Raw genomic sequence first — 22,984 nt, 5'->3', positions numbered from 1 at the left:
TATCGTTTAATTAGGGACCAGAATACTTAGGTATGCAAGTTATTCCCTTTGTTTTATAAGGGAACAACTGCACACAGTTTCTCTTTCTCCTTTTCGTGGGCCGTGCGATTTGTTCAACGATTCAGCGATAACTACTGTCGAGATTCTCGAAAAATATCGCTTCCTTATTAAGACATCCTATTCACATTTTCATAAGATAGCACATTTACACGCGAAAAAGTAAAAAGACACAATAAAAACATATTGTATTAACTTAACAATCTGTTGTCATTTGGCAGATTATTAAAAAATTATAAATATTTTACAAAGAATATTTAACGCGGAAACTGATTTAACATCGTCATACAAGCAGCTACGTCACTTTCAGTTATATGAAACACGATATCCTAGCATCGATAAGAATGACGAATACTTCATCTCTCCGTGCAATCTCTCGAAGATAATTGGCAGACGAAAACATTTAATCGAGATACTTTAATTGCAAGGTTCTCCTGACTAACCATCTTATTCACTTTTGCCTCTTTTTTTTAAGCGTCGAACCCTTTCTTCATTTCTGCACTTGGTATAAGCGGTCTTCGGCCTTAATTACTTTCGCAGTCGCTTAATTGCGATTAAGGAACATATATACCCAACAGTAACAGCATTCTTAAAAACGAGGTAATTGAAACATTCCCTTTCATTACGTGTAATTGTGGCCATCTTCAATTAATTTGCAGTCTCAGACGAGAATAGTTCTTATTACTACCATAATTCTTCAGAAAATTTTTTCATCCCGTTAAACAACATTAATTTATCTTACATTTATAGCAAAAATTTTCTAATAACTTCTTGTAAAATATTTTTTAAATCATCCGAGATAATAATGCAATTATTAAATACAAACTAGATATATTCAAAAAATATAATTATAAATATAATAAATATAAATTGTTTTTACTATACTATGATCAATACTAATTTGGTTTTTTATGTTAAAGTTAAGGCACAAGATAACTCAATTTTACCTTTTGCATATAACCTTTTGCAGAACAAAGTTCTTGAACAAACATGTTTAGAATTTAACCATCTCGATTGATCTATTGGTTCTTAGAAGCAAGGATTGTCTCGAACATCGCGCAGAAGCTGCGGTGTGAAATCGGTCCCAATAAATTATGCATCGCTCGCCCTTCTGACATTAAAAGTCGACTTCAGGCATTGTCTCCGATAGCTATTCAAAGCGCACTTGCAACCATTGTCGGCGAGTAAGATGTAACCTTTCTTAATAAATAATTGCTTCTCTACTTATTGTTAGTAGAAACTAACCCCGATAGAGACTGTTTTGCGTTCTTCTTTTACAAATTAACATCACGTATAAATACAGAATAGAAAATAAAGTTTAAAATAAATAATCAAAATTGTATTCCTTTAGTTATAGAGATGCACGCCTTATGATATAATTATATTATTAATCACAAACTAATCTATTGTATTTTCCGATTTTCAGTTTTTCTCGATTTATTCGATATATCTTTTGAACGAGAGGAGAGATCTATTGAATAATTTAGCGATAAACTAAATTTTTTCGTTAACATCATAACTGCGACCATAATTTAAAAAGATATAGAACATAGTTAATTATATAAATTAAATATTCGACATTCAGAATTCGATAAAAATTATTATTACTATTTACTATTACTTTCTATTTTTATTATTATATTAATTTCAAATGTAACATCGCGATATTTGATAACAAAATCCAATTTAACAACAAAGAAATTTTTCAAACTGTATAAGAGTAAACTAAAAGTAAAGTATCTCTTCTTTGTCGAGTAATCTGATTTACCTGAGTGCGCACGTAATACTTGCAAACGCATTGAATATAAATGGATTGCAGAATGCATGTAAAAACATTCTGCATTGTCTGTCCCGATCGATATCTAATCATGTAAACGGCGCAAGCAGATACGCTAAATTATGGTAAATTGTATTCGTGCTTATATCACAGATGAAGAAACGTCTCTCGTCATTCTGTTCGCAACAAATGTGAATTAAGATATCTATTATATTAATGATTCAATAGCACTATGCAATAAAATATTATTTTCATTCTAATTAATGTGTCAGGGCTGCGTCAATTAATATTAGCAAACAATGTTACTTGAATTAACATAAAAACTACGGTAAATATAAACAACATAAATTAATTTATTTTTTATGTACGCATGTGATTTTTAGCAATTAGTAGTGTGAAACACGAGTCAAAGAGAGGCAAGACGAATTCGCATTAGTTTTACAAATGGAAATGTGTGGAAAAAACAGGAAAAATCAGTAAATATCAAATAGTTCTATAGCATGATCTAGCAACGATTTTTCGTAATCCCAATTCCTAATAATAAAATAAAAAAAATTATTATCTTTGCAGAGTAACAATATGTCACGTATTATACGTGTCTTGTGGCGTGCATCAACGTACACTCGAGTATTAATTGATACATTTGCGTGGGTCACGCTTACATATGATTCTCATGATATCACATATGCGTGACAGGAATAATTTTATAATTAATTTTTCACGTGTAATTAAAGATGTACAATATCGAATAAAACTAATCGTCTGTGTGTGGATGATTTCTATAAATGCACGTGTTAAACTCTCTGCTGCCTGTATAGTTATTTAACTTAAATATATTTGCACTGCACAAATTAGTGTAATAAAATAACGAAGTTTCTGCAAAAAAATGAAAAGTGTGAAATCGTTGACAGGTCAATTCATTATTATTCTTTCATAAGCTCTGTTCTTCTAATGTCATATTCAGAGTAATTCTATAGTAATAGCCAGTACTAACAGGCAACATTCATCTATTTATCTATAGGAAACGATTAACAAAGTTTAACGTTTGCATTAATTGTTAATAATTTTTACAATTAACAATCCTGTACGTATATGTGACCCACTTTTGCCCAAAGGATCGATAAGGATCGTAATAACCGTTACTTTCGCTGAAATTCGTGTCTGTCCACGACGACACCATGAATGTTTAATTATGCTTATTCAGCATCATCTGCCGATTAGCGGGATGTCATACGGATAGCACCATCCGCCTAAAGGCGCCACCTGTAATTTTGTTATTTGGGGCAATGTGTGTTAATTTATCATTTCGATAAATACATATTGATTAAGCAAATACATTATAACCCGTGTGTAATTATATCTGTGTCATCATTATCTCTTTCCCCGACATTTTCTACATTCACTAATTCACAAATTGCAAATTTATGAATTGCCATTATTGCAAATTCTCAATCGCTAATTTTCTATGTATATGTCAATAGTTAATACAATTTTAGCGATTTTCGCGCATTGTTTCAATTACAGCTAAATATAAACTAAATCGTTAAATACCTGATTCGTTCGCCATCTGATTCTCATTCATTCAAGATATATTTCAAACTTTGTTTTTTAAAAGGATATAACTTCTGAAGTAGCTTTTGAATCACAATATGTAATTTTTCTCGATCTCACCACGTCTGAGCTAAATAATTTTTCTGGAGTAGATCGCGCGCGCGCGTGCGTTATACGCCGAAAAAAAATACATTTAAATTCTTACTTGGAAGTAGGTAGCAACATAAGGGTACACACATGACTGGTTGCAATCAGATAGCAAAAGAAGGATATATGTATTCATTTTTTTTCTATTTTATCTCTAATGATTCCTCAAAACAAGCTTTACGTCCTGAACGGCTGATCCGTATTTGGCGCGTCGCTTTTATCGCGATGTATCCTACCCGCCACCGGCTCGAACCGTAAAGCGAGAGTAACCGACAGGTGGTACCGATCGGTCTGAAGACTCAAAAGAAAAAATTAAATGTCGTCATGATGCTCTTGTCATTATGCCATTCGCAGAGACATAAAAACAACTCTGACCGTCGCGTCGCAGGCAATCAATTATTTCACTTGTAATTTTGAATTTTCTCACAGCAGTCGAAATAAAAATTTTCTGCCGAATCTCATTGTCATCAATGATACTTCAGTCCTATTATACTGTATTGTAATGTAATTGATATGTTTAACATATTTAATGTTGCGTTAATTTGGAATAAATTTTCAAAAGACACAGAGAAAAAAAGAAGGAAGGGAGAGAGAAAGAGAGAGAAAGAAAGACAGAAGAAAAGAATAAAACAAAAATCATATGTATATATTAGCCTAATAAATTTTATTCTCTGCAAATCTATTTGTATGACATACGTTATGTCATACCTGTCTCTCTCTCTAATGTATTTCAACTTATGACATATTTTATTAATTTACTTCCTATCGACACTTTTGTACACAATTTCATACCTACCGCACTTTTGTACACATGAAATATAAATTACGTTTTAGTCATATATACTTTAATCACAGTTTATCGTAAGAAACTTTCAATTAAACTATAGTAAATATATAATAAACAATCACATCCATATAAAAAAACATTTGTACGTTTGGCATAATAATTCGTAATAGAAATGTATGTAAAGCTCTATACGGTGATATGTATTAAAACAAATAAATGTTTATTTAAATGTACCTCTTATAGCGTGATTGATCGATTATACGTATAGTAATACGTACGCCGATATAATTGCGCGTATTCAATTCACAATTCACGCGGTGCTCGTGCACACTATCGCCCATTCCCGGAACTTTAACGCGGGCAGTATTATGCGCTTAGAGAAACTTGAGTGGCAAAGCGGGATGGCGATCAATTACTGCGAATTTTCCTTAATTAATTGCACGCCACGCCGGGCCATCGCGTGCTCACGAGGCACCGCGATAAATACCGGGCGCTCCGCGAAAGGCCAGAGTCGATTCGTCACCGTCGCCTATTCGAGAATCACGCAGGCAGTCTTATGCCCGATCGTATAATCGCATCGAGTCCGGGAGCGGAAAAACCACGTCTCCTGGCACGGCGGAAAAGGCTAATGCGCTCAAGAAATAAATCCCGTATTCAAACAGTTATACGGTCCGACATCGGTCATGCAGGAAAAAGCACCCGCTCGTTGCGATAGAGAAAAGTTAATGACAAAGTACAACGATAGAGTAGCAACGTTCGTTCATTTTTGTTCTCAGAGAGTAGAGTTAACGATGATCGTATCCCTAGGGAATCATCAAGCAAGGATGGTCAGAGAGTTATTATACCGAAAGAAGATGAATAAGAGTATAAGATTTTATAATTTTACTTTTTTTCAAAAAGTTACATTAAAACTAAACGAATACATCAAACCGTTTTCTTATGATTTTCGATTTCAAATTACTGGTGCAATATAGAATTGCACCAGTGAAAAAGATTAAAGTATAGATTAGTATAATTAGAGAATATAATTATTAAACAGATTAAAAAATATTTCATAAATAGTTTTTGTTTTATATAAGTTCTGTCAAATTATGTTTTCAAAGATTATTTATAGTAATTTTCAAAATAATATAAAATTATTTTATTGCAATAAAAAATGTTATATTTTTATATCATAATTGATATAAATATTTATATATAACCAATTAATCCGTAAATATTTTAAATATAAAAACATAATCTTCATGTAAAAGAAAGATCTTGAATCATTCTGGGTCTCACATATTTTTGAATATATTTTCAAAAGTTAATTTATAATTATCCGTAAAAGAGAAAAACGATAGATAGTAACGAGAGGATTGCTGTTCTCTGACATGATTTAGTCCACTGTTCACTGATAATTCAACGACAATGACAAATCTGCCGTGTATCTTATTACCACTGGTACTGGAAAGAAGAATGGCAATACACAGAGGACACCGAATCGGTAAGCAAAGAATAATTTATTCGCGTGAAACGCAGTTCACAGGGTTAATCGAATACTTGTGTCGCGGACGGTTTAGCGTCCTGGTGCTAACCACCACGGACGTTTAGTTCCTCGAGCGCCGTCCTTCTCTCCTCGCAATACGTACGCGGGCGCGGGTATGTACGACCAAGCCAAGCAACGTGGTGAGTAACCAACGATCGCATCCGCCTACGAGATAAGGCGGATTGTTTGTCAAAGCCTTGCCGATTCGTCTTGCCGTGCCAACTTCAACAGACGTATATTGTCGCCTCGCCCACGTACATATGAACGAGATTTTCTCTCTACGCCGTGTGTCATCGCTTGCCTCCTCAAGGATGCATTTATTTATTCAGTACCGCTGTCCAGCTGTGTTTGAAATGCGAAGAAAGTGTATCCTGCATGATAACAAGCGTGTAATAATATTGTGTGTAAAGATTATAATGTACTTCGATTTTCTTTTCTATGTAATTTCTTAAAAGTCGACCGCGAAATTTTCTTGCAGATTACGAGACAAACCTAACATAATACTTATCGTAAACGAAGAATTATTTTTTTTCCTCTATCTCCATCATGTCTCCTCGCTTAGTCTTAAAAGTCATGCTCATTGTAAAAATATATACGAAAAAAAATTGTCCTTTTATATATAGATATCGTGATAAACCATTTGCTATTTATAATCAAACTAGGGCGTACGTACACACAGTTTATTAAGTTTTTAGCCGTCGCTATATAGCAAAAGTTCTCACATGCTCGTTGTAAAGAAAACGCAAACATAAATCTCTCAAGTGAGGTACTGTGAAGTTTATTTACGTAACACGTTATACGAGGAGTGCTATATCCGCGTATTGCAGATTTAATGCTCCGTTCACGAATGCTCGAGACGTCATGACTCCACTAAAACGTTGAACCTTATTTGCATCTATGTTAATCTCCGTTCGCAAAACATATCAAGCGGTTCTTAATCTGACAACTAATATTATTCCATTTCTTTAATAGATTTAATATTTATGTATAATATTATTATAGAATTTACAGATATAATATTATTAGTCTCTGTAGATTGTTTTCAAATTCAACAATGATTCAAATAAAATGTCTAATTTTATATTATAAAAATATTTATAATATATTGTATTCAGATTATAAAGGCACAAATACAAAGAGAAAAATATTAATATTAATAAATATATCAGTATATATTTATAAACAATCATGATTTATATATAAAGTAAAAAAAAAGAAAGAATTACAAAATGATCTATGTATAAAATTATAAACATGGCAATATTCCCTTCAATAACAGCGTTTGCACGATGAAGATTACAGATTGCCTCTCAGATTCAATATCAAATACGTGAAGCTAATTGAATTAATTATTCATTTTCAATTAAACGTCGTTCAAACGTTTTACGATCCATGACCTAGCAGTCGTTTCCAGGAAATAATTTTGACGGCATAATCGCTCATTTCTCGCATCAAAATAGGACGCCAGCATCCTTTCATTAACTTTTTGTTTGGAATACGAGCGCTGAATGCTAAGTGAAGTGGCATGATGGAGTAAATTCCGTCGCGGAAGGGTAGTGAAGACGTACGGTGTCACTTTCCTTGTTGTTATAAACGTTGTTTTGAGTTACAGGAAATTATGCACAAGGCACAGATGCGAGCCGTCAGCCGAGCTGTCAGCCGCTAATGGCGGCATCATACATTCTACGTAACGTAGCGCTGCGTCGTAATTATTATTAATAGTAGCTCGTATATTCCGCAAACAGAAGTGGAGATCGTTTTAAAATGCGCGAGCCTAGAACTAATTTTGTGTCACGCATACTGCATGTCGGTGCAACCGAGTAATTATACGGAACAAAAGATTGATGTTTATGAGCAAATTCACGGCAGAAATATAAATCGCGTGATGTATATAGCCGTTTTATACATATGTATTAGTTGCTACATAAATTAGAATGTATAGCAAAAATGTTTTCTTCATTTTTAATTGATAAAAAGAAGACAAACACAGAACTAAGCATGACATACGACAATTATGCAGTTCGTAATATCTAATTCTGAAATTACGAAATTTTTGAAAGGCGATAAAGTGATTTTCTCTATGCTTTATCACAAAGATGCAAATATCTATATGCATTATTCCCTCCTATACATTAATCTCTCGTTTTTGCAGCAGAAACGAATTTAAAGAAACTGCCAAAAAAATTTTTCTTCATACCTCGGTCGAAAGTACGTACTTTCGTCCCTAATAGCAGGGACGAAAGGTTAACATTTACTCCCTGTGAGAAGTACACGCGCGCTCTCTATAACTTTAAACCTTAACGCCCTTTAACCTTAAAAATAGTCATCAATATTGTTCTGTCAATATGTCATCTGATGAATCCGTAGACGAGGAAGAAGTTATACGAAATTTCGATGCAGAAGCGCGATTGATAATAAATACAGATACGTTGCCAAAGAAGTCTGTTGATCGATACAATCTTGTTTACGACACGTATAAAAAGTGGCAGATAGAACACAAAACTTCACTGTCAAACTGTGAAGAAAATAATTTGGTTGTGTATTTTAAGGACCTATCTAAAAAATTAAAGCCGTCAACTTTATGGAGTGTTTGGTCAATTTTGAAAAGCACATTAAATTCAATGCACCGGCCGGAAGACGCGATCCCGACGACGGACGGCTTATCGATCGTCCTGGCGTGCGAATCCGCGCGACACACGTGCACACACATACCAACGGTCACCCCGTTGGCACGCACGTGAATTTATTTTTACAAAATATGACAAGACTTGACTCTTGGAATGTATTTGATGCCTGCCCCCCCGACCAGCAGCACTCGCTTCGCTCGTGCCGCAAATGTCGGGGGCAGGCATCAAAAACATGCTTATTAACATTTAAAGTTAAAAAAAGTAAAATTAATAACGTACTTTCGACCGGCTATGAAGAAAAATCGTATACACTACGCGGGCCAAAAGTTGAAATCTCGGTCCTGCTCGTCATGATGCCCTCGGCTTCGCCTCGGGGCATCATGACGCGCAGGGCCGAAAATTCAACTTTCGGCCCTTGTAGTGTAATATACTATTTGTAGCAAACATGGACATCTAAATATAGAGAAATATAGGAAATGTATAATAATTTTTTTAGAAAAAAAGCAGTTTAGAATTATCTTCTAATATCTTTATATCTATTATAGTATAGATATGTTTAATTTAAGTGCATACACACTCAGATATTTTTTAAATTAGTAGAGTTATAAAAAGATTTTTTTAATTAAAGATTTTTTGAATTATTTTGTTTAAGAAGATCTATATGATAATGACTTAAACGAAAGTTACTCCCAAAAGTATCTCAATTAACATATACAGAAGTTTCCAATAACAGTTTGCGAATTAAGTTCTATTTTAAACCTATAATTTTCACGTTATATCTTTAAATATAAGCTCGAGGATGAAGATTTGATATGTTCGAAACTAATTTCGGAATTCGGACTCTTCAGAGTCTTATGTAGAACCTACTCTGCACATATTGCGCTTTTCCTCCCTCGAGAGTCTGCATGAGGTTGCACCGAGAAGAATTCAAGATTTACAGCACGACATAATACACTCGTAACGAGAAGGTAATTATAAATCATCCAGAGTAATGCAAAATTTATTAGTCGGGTTAGAAGAGAGCGGTGATACTACGTCATCATCATTGCCGAATGCGTGACCGCTTGTCGTCGGGATATTTATTCATCCGTAAACTATCAGTAGCGAAGATCTGCAGTCATAACTGCACTTAGAACAGGAAAATAAATTTTCGCGTGAAACATGCAAACTAAAATACAATCGCTGAAAAATTATGGTGAAATTGTGGTGAACTATACGCTCGGATGTAGCCCTATGCCGTTAATTTATTCAAAATTTATAGTACTCTCATAAAGTGTACTTCTTTCTAACACATGAAATGAATAAAAGGATAGACTGCTTCTCTTAATACGTTAATTACCAAGAAACATATATGTATAACTTGACCAGTAATAAGTAAAGAGAGGAAAGCCATTTGCAGGATAAAATAATTTTATATATTCCTTATATAGAAGCTGTTTCGTAAGTAGAGCAATGCAGTAGGAGTTAGAGATACTTTGGTCATTATAAATAATAGCAGTAGTAAAAAATATATTACGATACATAATTCGTACAACACGCACAAAATTATACCCCAACCAAATAATTGCTAGAAATTTCTTTAACCTTTTCGGGTCAACTGGCGATATATAAGCCACGTGAAACTACGCGGTTTCACGATGCCGATCTTTAAGGGGTCAAAATAATAAGATGATTAAGGAAAAATAATAAGGTGATTAGAGAAAAAGGAGATGAAGAGCGTTAAGACGGATACGCATGCGAATAAACTGAACGATATTGCAAAAGCACAATTACATATTTATCTCCCTCGCTCGAATATCATAAGAACTGATCCAAAAGTACGATCATCGCGCCTCGGGGCCGATCTTATCTCGCGCCGCGCCGTGGCATCGGCTGCCTACGCACGAACGTCCCCGCGTGACGGACATCTGAATGTGCATGCGCGCAGCTGCGCTTCACACGCGGGACACCCACCGGCAATTATGCACGCATTGTAACGTACGAGAGCGAAAAAAAAATCGCTCACGCGAATAAGAGAGTGAGAGAGAGAAAGAGAGGAAAAGAGAAAAAAGAGAGAGAGCGCGCAGCATGCACGGAAACGCGACACGAGTCCATACGCACGTACGTATACGTATGTAGGAAAGACGACTCCGGACTCTCTTGACTATTTGTCAACGGCTGAGAGACGGCTGCTGATTTCTCGCGACTTCTCTCGTCGCCTTATGTACCGCGAACGCGAGTAAAAAGAGGCAGCGAAACCGTCGCGTCGCTGCAAGGGAAGCCGCGAAGGAATCGTTCTTCACCTCGCTCTCTTTCTCCGTCTCCCTTTCTCCCCTCGCGGCGAGAAGAGGTGCACGTTCTTCTTGAGCGTGGATCGCAGGTACAAATCGTCGCGGTGAGATCAAAAACCGGCGCGTTATTCGCCGCCAATGCAGCGCACCGCGCGCACGCTCACGTGGTCAGATAATCCGCTGTATAATTTCGTCGCTGCGAATGCAGCACCGCGGACGATGCATCGGGTATATCTGGACGAGCAGGTCGACGTGGCTCTTGCGTGAGATGAAAATATAGAGCGCTTTATGATTTCGCAACGGCGCGGCACGACGCGGGCGTGGCGCGAAATCGCGCGGGTGGCAGAAATGGAATCAAGATTTTTCGTAGCCACTCATAGTGGTCGAGCTTGTAAAGATATTAATTAACCCTTTGCGACTCCGCGACATTATTGAGGCCGCGCAGCTCTACGTTGATGCGGCGCTAATGAGCGTCTCTGTTCGCAGATATACGATATTGCAGATTGTCTCGGGGAAATATTTTCCTCCAAAGCGTAAATAACAGTTAGGTTCCTTTAACTGTCTAATAATAATGCCAGCGTGAAAAGAGCTCCTTAGGCTGCCGCTGGTCGATTGAAATAACTTAAAGATTGTTTATCGCGGTGTGGTTGGCTCGCACAAAGAGAAAATCTCCGGCAGCGTTCCATTATAAAGTGGCGACTGCATTTTATCATACGTCTCATTGGCGAAATAATAGAAGCAGAACCGGATACGCGCTCTCGCGCAAGCGGTATTTAAGCAAGCCTTCGATAGCAGTGACACACGTGAGCGTGGATAAGCGTGGTAATGCTTCACTCGACGAGGAAGGTGGGCAAAAATAGAATTGCCGGCCCCGCATTAAAACTTACGTGCCACCAAATGCCATACATTCTTAGGTTCTGCCTCGCGGTCTAGTGGGAAGACATTTTTCTCTGCGGTCAGTTAAAGTATGCTCGACCCGCTCGATATCAGCCTTGCAAGGCTGCCTATGACAAAGAGATCTCGCTTAAAATCAGGTAGTAAACCCGTTGTGGCGTGACGTATTCAAACGCGCTCGCGACGAATCAACGAGAGAGGCCGGCTAAACCGGCTCATATTTTGCGATTTCTATATTTGTGTTCCCGGCACGGAGCTTTGACGCGGCGCGTAATAACTCGGCAATGCGAGGAAAAACGGGACTGCTTGCGAAATTCAAACGCGGGCGCGATTAACGCGTTATCCAGCTGCCAACTATCTTCCGCCACACGTAGGTGAAAACGTGTGAGACGGTTGAACGTGTATATTTTATCTAGTTGTTGAATCATGCATATGCAGAAGATAAAATAATAAGGTAAAACGAAATTCTGTGCGAAGTCGTAAAACAACCATCTATAAACGTGCTCAACTACGGCTAAGAATTTTATTATAATCGCGTATTCCCTTTATTACATTTGTGTATATGTATGCTGAAGTTGATCAGAAGACACACACAAAGTTTGTCCATGGTATCCGGACGATTATTATGCTACAATCATATTACTGCATGGAAAATCCCACACGTTTTACTCTTATGATAAGTGGCAAAAACCGTAATTCGTTGAATACCGCTGACATGGATGGATAACAGAGATTATCGCTCCAAGCAAGTTCTTAACCAATTCCCAACCTTCTTTATACATCTTTTTTTTTATGCTATCTATAATACACACTCATTTTTCAAACTAACGGGGGATGCAAGAATTTCTAATAAAAGAAAATTTTTAAAATATGTAACTAGTATGTAGATCAATTTCCAACTGTATATTATATTATATATTATATTATATTAATATAATATTTAAAATAGATTCAATTAAAAAAAGAGTACAGATCCTCATTTCTAAGAAAGATGAAAATGTGTGAAGAATGTACTTCAACATAATTGTTAAAACGTTAAGTCTAAAAATGGCCCTAAATTGTTATCTATGATTGCATATACGTTTGAAACAGAGAACAATATAGAATGTCTATGCGGTCTTTACGACTTATTGCAGCATTCGCTTTTACAATCTAGATTCACAATTTTCAATAAATATATTATCTTAACTGCAAATTTATTTAACATAAAATACATATTGGAATACATTAAACAAGAGAGCAACGTGATGAGTTTGTCAGGAGCATTATGTATCTTTTTCCACGACGATAAATCATTTATATACGCGGATAATAACCGAGCAATGTGTACACTGGTTGCGTATATTCGGGAGACAGATGCACGCACTACCCATCAGTCATGATCACGAACCTCATCGCCATCACGGTCATCATCATAATCCAGATCAGACCTTCGGGCAACAAACCTATCTTCGTTCAAGAATCTAAAAGCGAAGCGGATGAATACGCGATCCTAAGAATCCATTGCAATGCAGGTAAGAAATACGAGTTTCGCATGGCCTTTGGCAATATTATATTACAGTTGCAACATTTGTGGCATAAGTTCATTTAATATGTAGTTAATATCATCGTGTAAATCGAGACTGGAAAGATTTATTATAAATATATTATATTAAACAATTCATTTGTCAATGATAATATGCGATATGCGTTCATGCTCAATTAGTCCGTCAAATCGTAATAATAGTAAAAATGTGCTATTTATAAACATACAATACAGCAACGAGAGAGAGAGAGAGAGAGAGAGAGAGAGAGAGAGAGAGAGAGAGAGAGAGATTGTGATAACATCCAATGATACGCGTATGATTTTATTGTTAATATAAATTATTAACTATCAATAATCATTGGTAACTAATCACAATAGTAAAATAGTGTTCTAATATTTTTTATACGTATAAAAACATTATGCTAAAGAAATCATACATATTGCAAAAGAATACACACTATATTTTGAAAACCATTATTATTTACTCGCAAGCATATCATTTTCTCTCTTTTTCTTTTTTTTTTCTGTTGCGTATTCATGCAATGTTGTCCAATAATGGCCAGAGCCAAGGTCTCCGTATTATTATTTTCCATATTAGAGATAATTACTCGGCATCAGAGTAATATATACAAAGTAATGCATACGAGAACTTCGCACAACATGTATGGCAATGGTTAACTGCTGGCATCTGCTTTAAATTCGAGAGAACCTCGTGTGATTCTTCGTGCAGGTACGATTGTGATATACGTTTGTGCCTTCTGCATGTCCTGCATATTTTCGCGTACGCACACCCATTGTATGCCTATTACAGGCATTGCCTTAGACGAACCGACTTCCCCATAGTCCTATATAAATACTTGCTTGCGCTATATCAATCTTTTCAGTAATGATATAAAAACAAACGTCTTTATCATAAAGGCGACTTCTTCAGACGTTTAAGTTTTTAATTAGAAAAATTCTTATAAACCTATTATAAAAATTTACGTAAGTAAAAGAATAAAAAAGTATATGTATATAATAATGTTCTTATGTGCACAAAAGCAAATCACAATAATTGTATTCCTTTATTACTAGGAAAATTGTTATGTCTACTTTATAGTGCGAAGCAAAATTCAGAATGTTTTTGCAGATTTATGAGAAAATTTTCAGAGACTTAATGAAACCTTGGATTAGTATATTCAGATGATAAATAGTTTACGAGTACTCATAATGAGTAACTGCATACTAACAGCTTAGCATAGCTTATCGATAACGTAATCAGCCGACTCTCCTCTATATATACACGTGTTATGGAATTCCATTTTAATAGGTTTCCGATTAAGTAAACGCCCGCTCGTGTCCAATGATCTAAATTCCATTAAGTCCCGTTCTAATTGTTATTCATGTTACTACACCACTTACAGTTAGCTCTTTCGCGTGCGAGGTAGCTCGTTGAGGAAGTTGTTTAATTAGCAATCTTCAATAAATCTTTAATTGAATATACCGTAATTGATCGGTTTTATACATATATTCAAGAAAACATGTGTTTAAACCTGATCGGTTACGGTATTCATTAAAGATTGATTGAAGTTTGCTAATTAACTACGTGTTTATGATAGGAAAAGATCTGTGATTTTTCTTAAATACATATATCATCTGCTTTACATCTTTTTTTTATTTCTAATTTTGTGTGACGATGATGGAACATAATACCTAAAATATAACAATTAAATTTTATTAAATTAATTAAAAATTAAAATAAATAAAGAAAATAACACTCCATTGTATTGAGAGTATACAATTTCTTAATAATATCGTAATATATCTAAAATCGTACATATTAAATCTAACTTGAATAATAACGAATAGAATATACTAATAAGTGCATTTAATACACGACGCTACTTACGTCTTATATAAATCATCTCACGAGCCACCAAAGCAATCGAGAAACGTAGCTCTAGTATATTTAACGGCTTTAACGGCTCACTATAGGGTTAACGAATCAATTAGCGACGGAGAAGGACGAAAAGGAAGAGGTGGATGTAAAGGAAGTAGGAGGAACGAGATCGAGGACTCGATCTTTGCGGGGTCGATGCTAATTTCTGGGGTCGAATCGTGCGCCGACCACGCTCGCGATTGGTCTACGCGAGTGGCGGCCCCTTTTTGTTCTTTTAGCCGAGACCCGCCAATATATATATCTATATATATATATGGAGCAACCTGGCGACGATCGTGATATGTCAGCCGGCACCCACGCTCCTGCGACTTCAGATTCGTTGTGCCACCTTTGCCGCGAAACCTTCTCGGCCCTGACCTGTCCTGTCGTCGCTTCAGGCCTTCTTTAAACTTACATCCTATTATCTCACAGCACTCAGATCAAGTTTTTCACCTAATTTTTTCAAATCTTAATAGAGTTAAGCTAGTAATAAAGCAATTTTCATCGTTTGGTTTTCCGCTAAATGTATAAGCGTCGCCACACACAATAAATCTGACAAGTAATAATCGCACGTCTCAACAATTCCGATAAATTCTCGTATAAAATATAGATAGAAAATCGAGGATTCTTTTTCAAGTATAAATACTATAGAGAACAAATTAAAAGTAAAACCATGTGCTTCAATACTAAAATATGAATAATTTTTTTTATTTTAGTAGCAATCAAAAATTAAAAAATTTATAGATTTACAATTAGTGTATTTAGGAATATATAAATTCATAACAAAATCTGTAGCGTAACTATAAAATAAATTATGATACATTTTACCAATTTTGTTTACTAATGTTATTATATTATACATTTCTGTATTAAGCTATTTAATAGAAACTAAATTTTTATAAATTAAAACAAAATGAAGAAAAATATATAATATATATAAATAATATATATATAATATATATTATAATATATATTATATATATATAATATATATATATATAAAAATATATAATATAGAAAAATATATAATATAAAATATATAATAAGTGTCATGTGGAAAAATCGAAATTAGAAAATATTGGAAAATATCGTAAAATTTCTTACGATACTGATTGCAAAAAATATAAAATAGGATAGACAGTGAACTGTGAAAGAAGATGCTGTTTGCCTAATCGCTGCATCTTACTATCGTTGATATCATTCTCGCAATATAACAATATTATTATTCTAATCGCCCCTTCTCTCTTTTGCAGAAAAGAAGGCGCGATGGCTGACGATTGCATTCGCCATCCACTACGATTTTCTCCCACTACAACCGCTCTCTGTCCTCCTACTCTGATGGCAGTTGGGCCACCTCTTCCTGAAAAGTATACCATCACCGACCATTGCGGGTGCAACTGAAATCAAGGCTACCGATTGGACGGCCTCTAACGCTCGCCTAGGAATGCCGCGTGCAACGAATGCAACGCGCGACACACGTGTGGAGATGCAGATTAACGTAATCTCCGTGAGCCATATGTTATCGGGCCGAGATCGGCGACGCCTTCGGATTGCTCCGCGCGAAGGATTTATGTTAATTCTAAATAACCTTCGCTGAAATTAACCGTTTTGCGTAACGCTTAAAGCTCCTTCCCCGGATCGAGAGGGAGCCTTCAATGTCATCCAATCAATTTTTTGCCCAGATCTTAGAAATAATCACGATATATCTATATTAATATCCATGTCTATCTCTATCTGATAAGGTAGATAATAATAAATATCACGAAGCAATCAAACGTGTTCATACTCGAAGTGTTCATACATGTTCATTGAAGAAAATTTAAAAGAAAATTTTTAGAAATATTATTACTTCGCAGTATCTCGAAACTCCGTCAATTAATACGTCTCTATATTTTTGGTATTTAAAAATCGTGCAAAGCAAAATGTATTTGTAAAATACAAATTTAGTTTCTATAAGAAAAATCCTTAAAACCTCCAAAAGCGTTAAAAAATACTGTGTATTTAAATACTTAATTTACTCTATCTCAATGTTAATTTAAAACAAATGTGTTGGCATCGTAGAAGATTTCTATCGTATAGCTAAATCGAAGTAATCTATGTAACTAAACTGTATTAACTACAAAAACGAAGTTTTAACGTGCAGTGGATATATTATCTATTCCATACTAATATCCCTGTAAAAAAGAATTTTAGGAATACGCTTTGTTCACGCATAATAAAATATAATATTACATCATTCCTGCAGTATTATTAGATAGACCTGTTTGACGGTGTCACTTTTATTGCAATCGAGCTGAAGTTATTCGAAATATGAGGAACCATTGGAGTCTGAGCCGACGGGGACGACAAGAATGAGCGCGGAGGATGAGGAGAAAGACAAAGGGCTGTTAAAGAAACGGCGGGTAAGAGACAACCGCGAAAAAGACCGGCAAGCGGAATGTCGGTTAATTTGTAGCCAGGTCTAGTCCACGCCATAATCTGCGCGTGTATCATACTCTTTTATACATGCCGAGACACACGTTGCCGATCAGTCGCGTTCATGCGTGCGCCGCGACGTGCATCATAGAACGCCTATTATTAATTATTATCATATAAAAAACGAACAGTCTTTATATATTATATAATACTATGCAGTATATATTATATATATAATATTACGTACAGGTTGTCGACAAAATTCGAAAAATAATCGAATTGTCGTAAAACCGCGATTAGTTTCTCATTTAACTGCGAAATATAAGTCACGATGATGCAATTGTTAATAAAATACTGAAAATTTATCATCAAACTGCAACTCTGATTAAAATGTGTATTAAACTCTGATTAAAATAATTTAAATGTGTATTTTGTTTATAGTTGCTGGAGTATGTTTTTCATATTTGTTATATTGTACAAAAGAATATTGTATTTCGTCATTATTTTGAAATGAAAATTTTATCATAAAGATTAAAAAAAAAACAATAATGTGTAAAATATATTGCAATCCATATTAGGTCAACAGCTAGTATCACGAATCTGATGTTATGTAATATCATTTGATGGTATAGTATAATATTAGCATTCTAAAAATAAGTTTTCATTTTAATATAAAATTTTGAAAAATTATTAATTTATGTTGTTAATCGATCGACCGTGAAATCGATCGTTAATAGATGAAATAAATAGACAATATCCACTATAACAAAGTGGACTATTCGATATAGAGAAAAAGAAATAGAAATCAATGTTACATTCCACTAAGCAACTTATGTGACCAAGTCACCAAGCGAAAGCAGTAACAAGCTTTTACCGTACCGGTATTCAGAATACCGGTATACAAGTCGTGTCTTAGTTATGGCAGGTATTTACTACTAGGCACCGGGAATATATTACGTTCGCGTACTTCGTTGCATCAACTTGCTGTTTTTCCAGAAAGCCGCGGAATGTACGAGATCTTCGAGACGTGATGTGAGAACAGAAAGTGCTTAAAAACATTTGCTTGATTACATGAGTCGGATACCCAAGAGAAGTAATTACATCGTATTTTTCCATGTTCTACGTTATAAAAATATTATATATCTACGCTTTCACACAATTTTAATCCCGATGAAAGAATAAAGAAATGTACCGAACATAAAACAGTGCGGAATACCACATGGTACTCACAATCCTGTAAATACTTTATCGTCCAGATAAAACTGTTCTACGTAAAACCGAACGGTGGGGGGGGAGTTCTTTCTTGCTCGACACTCTCGCATAAGTAGGCGAGTGCCGCTCCGTGCAGAGAGCCACGAAACGCGAAACAGAGCACAAAAAGAACAATCCGCGAGGTGGATGAGAAGGGCACATAAGGAAGCCGAGTTTACGAGATGATTGTCCTACGGACCCTATTCATTCGACATGAAACCTCCAGGTGGATCTCTATTGTACATTATTGCGCCATTGTCCATTGTCGCAATTCGCCACAACTGGTCTTCTTAGATTTCTTTGACATAAGTGGAAAAAGCTCGGTAAGAATAAAAAAAAAGACCGATGGCGTTAGATTAAAATATTCGAAATAATTAAGATTACGAAGAAAGCCAAATGTCATTATTTATTAAGTCAATATATCATTTAACGTGTTATTCTCTAAAGTTCAGATTAATGCTTTCCATATGCTTTCACGTGTTTCGAACACAAGTTTGAACGCTAGCTTTTTCATGTAATGTTTATCAGAATCATAGTGACTAATCCTTTTTATATTGTAATAAAAAATATTAGAAATTATGTATAGGATGAGCCAATGTCGTTCAATTCAACATTTAGGTAAAAAGCCCTTAATCACGTCTCGATTTCAATTACTTTCCGATTTAAGAACAAAATCGCCGGGGATGTTAAAATTAACGGCAATTAGCGGTATCACGTGCCTCCCACGTTAGACGTTTGAGAGAAGAAAGTGCAGCTTGCACGCGACGCAAGCGCGGACAAGAAAGTTTTACGTCCTGCGGGACAAACATCGATGGAAATCGAATGATGCGGAACAGGCACCTGCGTGGGTACAGGCAATTACGTATGAATAACTTCGACGAAAAAGCAGCCGATGCGATCGCACACACCGACTCCGATCTTATCGGCGCGGTGTCGCGCGCATTGCCGAAGGTCCTAGGCCCGGACTCCGCCCGGTTATGACGGTGCAATTATCAATAATTGAGAAATTTTTTTTCGAACGTAATTCAATATAACGAGCCGGCGCGCTCATTAATTTGATATTATAAGCACTGTCTCCCGAACATTCCTGTTATTATATTTGCCGTAAGACCATTAACCTCTTTTCGCGGTACGCAATTTATGTTTTTCCCTCTCTTTTTTTTAGTTACGCTCCGCGAATTTCGAAGACAACTGTAATTCGGGTCATATGCGCCGTGTTTCAAGATAATGCCCAGGTTATTCGAAGTGTGTAAATCATCAGATGTGCAATCTCACTTTAATTACTCAAATTAATTAAGCAAAGATTAATTGATATAAATTAAGATGATTAACAGCAACATATATTCATATAATATATATCATCAGATTAAAGTAATTATGTACGAATATTAAAAGCCTTCCGCCATAATTGCTGACGAAAGCGCAATAATAAAATTTTATTTTATTATTCCTAATTACATTTAATATAATCCTTGATATTCTTAAAAATCATTTAAAATTATAGACATACAAGCAAAACCGTTTTCATAATTCCACTTTTTAAAATTCCTTTACTTTTGATACTAGATACATCATTAATATGTGTGTGAGTAGGTATATGTGATGGAATTACTAATAATGTATTGTTACTATAATTTCTATTTCATATTTTAAGTCACATAAAATTTTCTAATAATTTTGATTATTCTCAAAATAATACAATTTTAATCCGTTTTTGTTTTTACAAAAATAAAAAAAGTAGATACTAATAATAAATCTTACTTAATAATTTACTGTTTTTCTAAAAACATAAACAAATTAATATTCTGCATTAATCTCTTGTAAATAATCAAATTATTAGAAAAATTTCTTGTTTTAAGTCTTTAATTTCAGCTTAAGCCTGATAAGTATCTGATGGCTAAATATCTGGCCAATAAATAAAGTGTCGATTATTATCATTAGTATCGTAAAATATTAGCACTATTAAGCTACCAAAAGCTAGTATACATAGCTAACAGAAATCAATCAAGACACAAGTAAAGGAGGATCATGACATAATCGGCATGTATCACTCACGTTGCACGGACATATATCCCCACGGTAATTCGAGAAACATAACTCAAGTCCTGACGGACCGCTGAATCATGAGTTTCTCGCGGCATATATATCGCCGCGACGTGTCAGCTTCCCTTTTGCTACTTTAGTTGCCTGTTTTCCTCCCCGCTCGTTCATTCTCTCGACTCGTCAACCCTATGGCCGTCTATGTCCTTTTTTGCCAATGTGTGACGACTTTTCTCTCGCCGCACACATATTACCACCTTTCAACCGCGTAAAATGACCTTTACGAGGAGATTGTATCACTGCGGCAACTGTCGCGATAATTAGACATTACTGCAGTATTCGGTTTCTTCACCACACAATGGCATGATCGGTAATTAAATTTCCAGCACATAATTTACTAAAAAGTTTATTTATAAGAAACTATCGACGGATCTACGCATTTGAAAAAGTTTAAAATAAATGGATATGCGTGTAGTACTCGATATATTATATTTTAAAATTATGAGCGAATTTTTACATATTCAACGCTTGAATATTTTTCTATGTCATATTACTTTTAACTATGTTACATACGTCTATTGCTATACGTGAAAATCATTCGACATCAAGAGAAATTTAATTGTAGTAAAATTAAGAGCTCGACATTGGTACAAACAGTGATGTGCATTCGCGCTATTTTTTATATTATTGAGCTGAGAATAAATAACAAAACAATAAGCAACCTCGTATGAGTTATAAAAATTGTTTTAATAATATAATTAAACGAAATAATCGCGATCCGTCAAATCGAGAGAACGAGAGTTGGGGTGACGCTTCGAATAAATAAATCTATGAATCAAGAGATTATATCGATTACACACTCACCTTATCACGCCGGTCTCCTTATGCTTGCCGATGAGGAATGTCAGTATACCGTCGGTCATCTGATTCGCCCACGGTGGTTTCACCCAGATCAGGTTCTTAAGATGACCCGCGTACACTGCAGGCAGAATCCAATTTTCGATGCTGATCTCGCTGAAAGAGTGAGAAGAACAAAATGATTATTAATAATTATTTTCGTGATAATTATTCGCTTATAAAATTTATTCATTATAGATTGAAAAGCTGTGTATTTTTTGTATTTTCTTTTCCTCTCACTTTTTGCGATCCACGTTATCAAAAGTGCACATTGTACTTAAGAGACATGTTTACCATGTGCAAGTCTAAAATGCTGATATTCTAATATACTAATAATTTGCACTACAATTAAATAACATTAATCAAATAAATTATTTCTGGAATCTTTTGCAAGAGAGTGAGTAAAAATGAGGAACGACGTTCTTTTTTGTACGCTATTATATTTTGCATATTTAAATATCAATATCTCTCTTTAATTATCTCGAATATAGAAATATTACTAAAAATATACCATTTTGAAAAAGTTAAAATTTAATAACGATAACGAGTTTGGTAATACACAGTTTATAATTTTTTACAAGAATTATAAGTAATGATAATTGATAGTTTCAATGATAACGTAACGTACTTCTCTCTCTAAAAAGTGTCCGGAAGTACGTACGGAAAGAGGAAAAGAGAGAGAGAAAGAATGATGCTTCTCTCTCTAAAGTGTCCGGAAGTACGGAAAAAGAAAAAGAAAGAGAAGATGGTTCTCTCTCTAACCTCCTCCTATCAATGCATTATGTATTTGTAAAAATTTGATTTAAAAATTTCAAGTCTATTCTCGCATGCCGAAGGAAGATCATTCGCTGATGTTTCAACAAAGGACAAATGTTGTATGAAACTCACAAATATGATTAATTGTTACACATACGTACCTAAACAGTCGATCCTTGTCCCAGACCGCATCGGCCGGCATCTCCTTCGGTATCAGCATATCGGGATGCGAATCCAGATGTACGAAGGTGTTACCTTCGAAGGGCAGATGCTTCGAACCCATACATCGATATATGTACGGTAAGACCTGAGGATGTCGTAAACAGGGCGCGTTTATCAAAAATTCGTTCGAAAATTGAATCTCGCGTTCGCGTCGCGTACTCGACCGATGCGCGATGCGCGGAGTAGCGCGTAGCGCATATGGCGTCGAGATCTCGAACTTAAACTTTGAGATCGACTTGAAGTTACTTGAAGTTGGATCAGTTAGTCGATTCCTGACGAGAGCGGCTGATCTTCTTCACTTATTCAAATTCAAAATAATCTG

At 35.2% G+C, this 22,984-nt stretch overlaps 1 protein-coding gene and 1 long non-coding RNA gene across 5 annotated transcripts in view; one reads left to right on the top strand and one right to left on the bottom strand.

Annotated features, from left to right (window-relative positions):
• LOC139809517 (uncharacterized) overlaps positions 1–17,874 on the top strand; it is a 41,250-nt gene extending 23,376 nt beyond the window's left edge. Inside the window, exons 4-5 of one of the 4 annotated variants that reach the window (XR_011731116.1) lie at positions 2,218–2,310; positions 2,405–5,189. This is a non-coding gene — a long non-coding RNA (uncharacterized lncRNA). Of the gene's footprint in view, positions 1–2,217; positions 5,190–16,334 lie in introns of those variants that run through there. The other 3 variants (XR_011731113.1, XR_011731114.1, XR_011731115.1) reach the window with 3 other exon arrangements.
• Mesr6 (misexpression suppressor of ras 6) overlaps positions 1–22,984 on the bottom strand; it is a 618,760-nt gene that overhangs the window by 594,776 nt on the left and 1,000 nt on the right. The window contains exons 2-3 of the mRNA XM_071772461.1: positions 22,602–22,747; positions 21,652–21,801 (exon numbers count right to left, since the gene is read on the bottom strand). Coding sequence (XP_071628562.1) covers positions 21,652–21,801; positions 22,602–22,747 — 296 coding nt within the window. The remainder of the gene's footprint in view (positions 1–21,651; positions 21,802–22,601; positions 22,748–22,984) is intronic.

The sequence above is a fragment of the Temnothorax longispinosus genome, chromosome 3, assembly GCF_030848805.1.
Source record: "Temnothorax longispinosus isolate EJ_2023e chromosome 3, Tlon_JGU_v1, whole genome shotgun sequence".
Lineage (NCBI taxonomy): Eukaryota > Metazoa > Arthropoda > Insecta > Hymenoptera > Formicidae > Temnothorax > Temnothorax longispinosus.
Note: the sequence above shows the minus strand (reverse complement) of the source record. Positions and strands in the feature narration are given on the sequence as shown.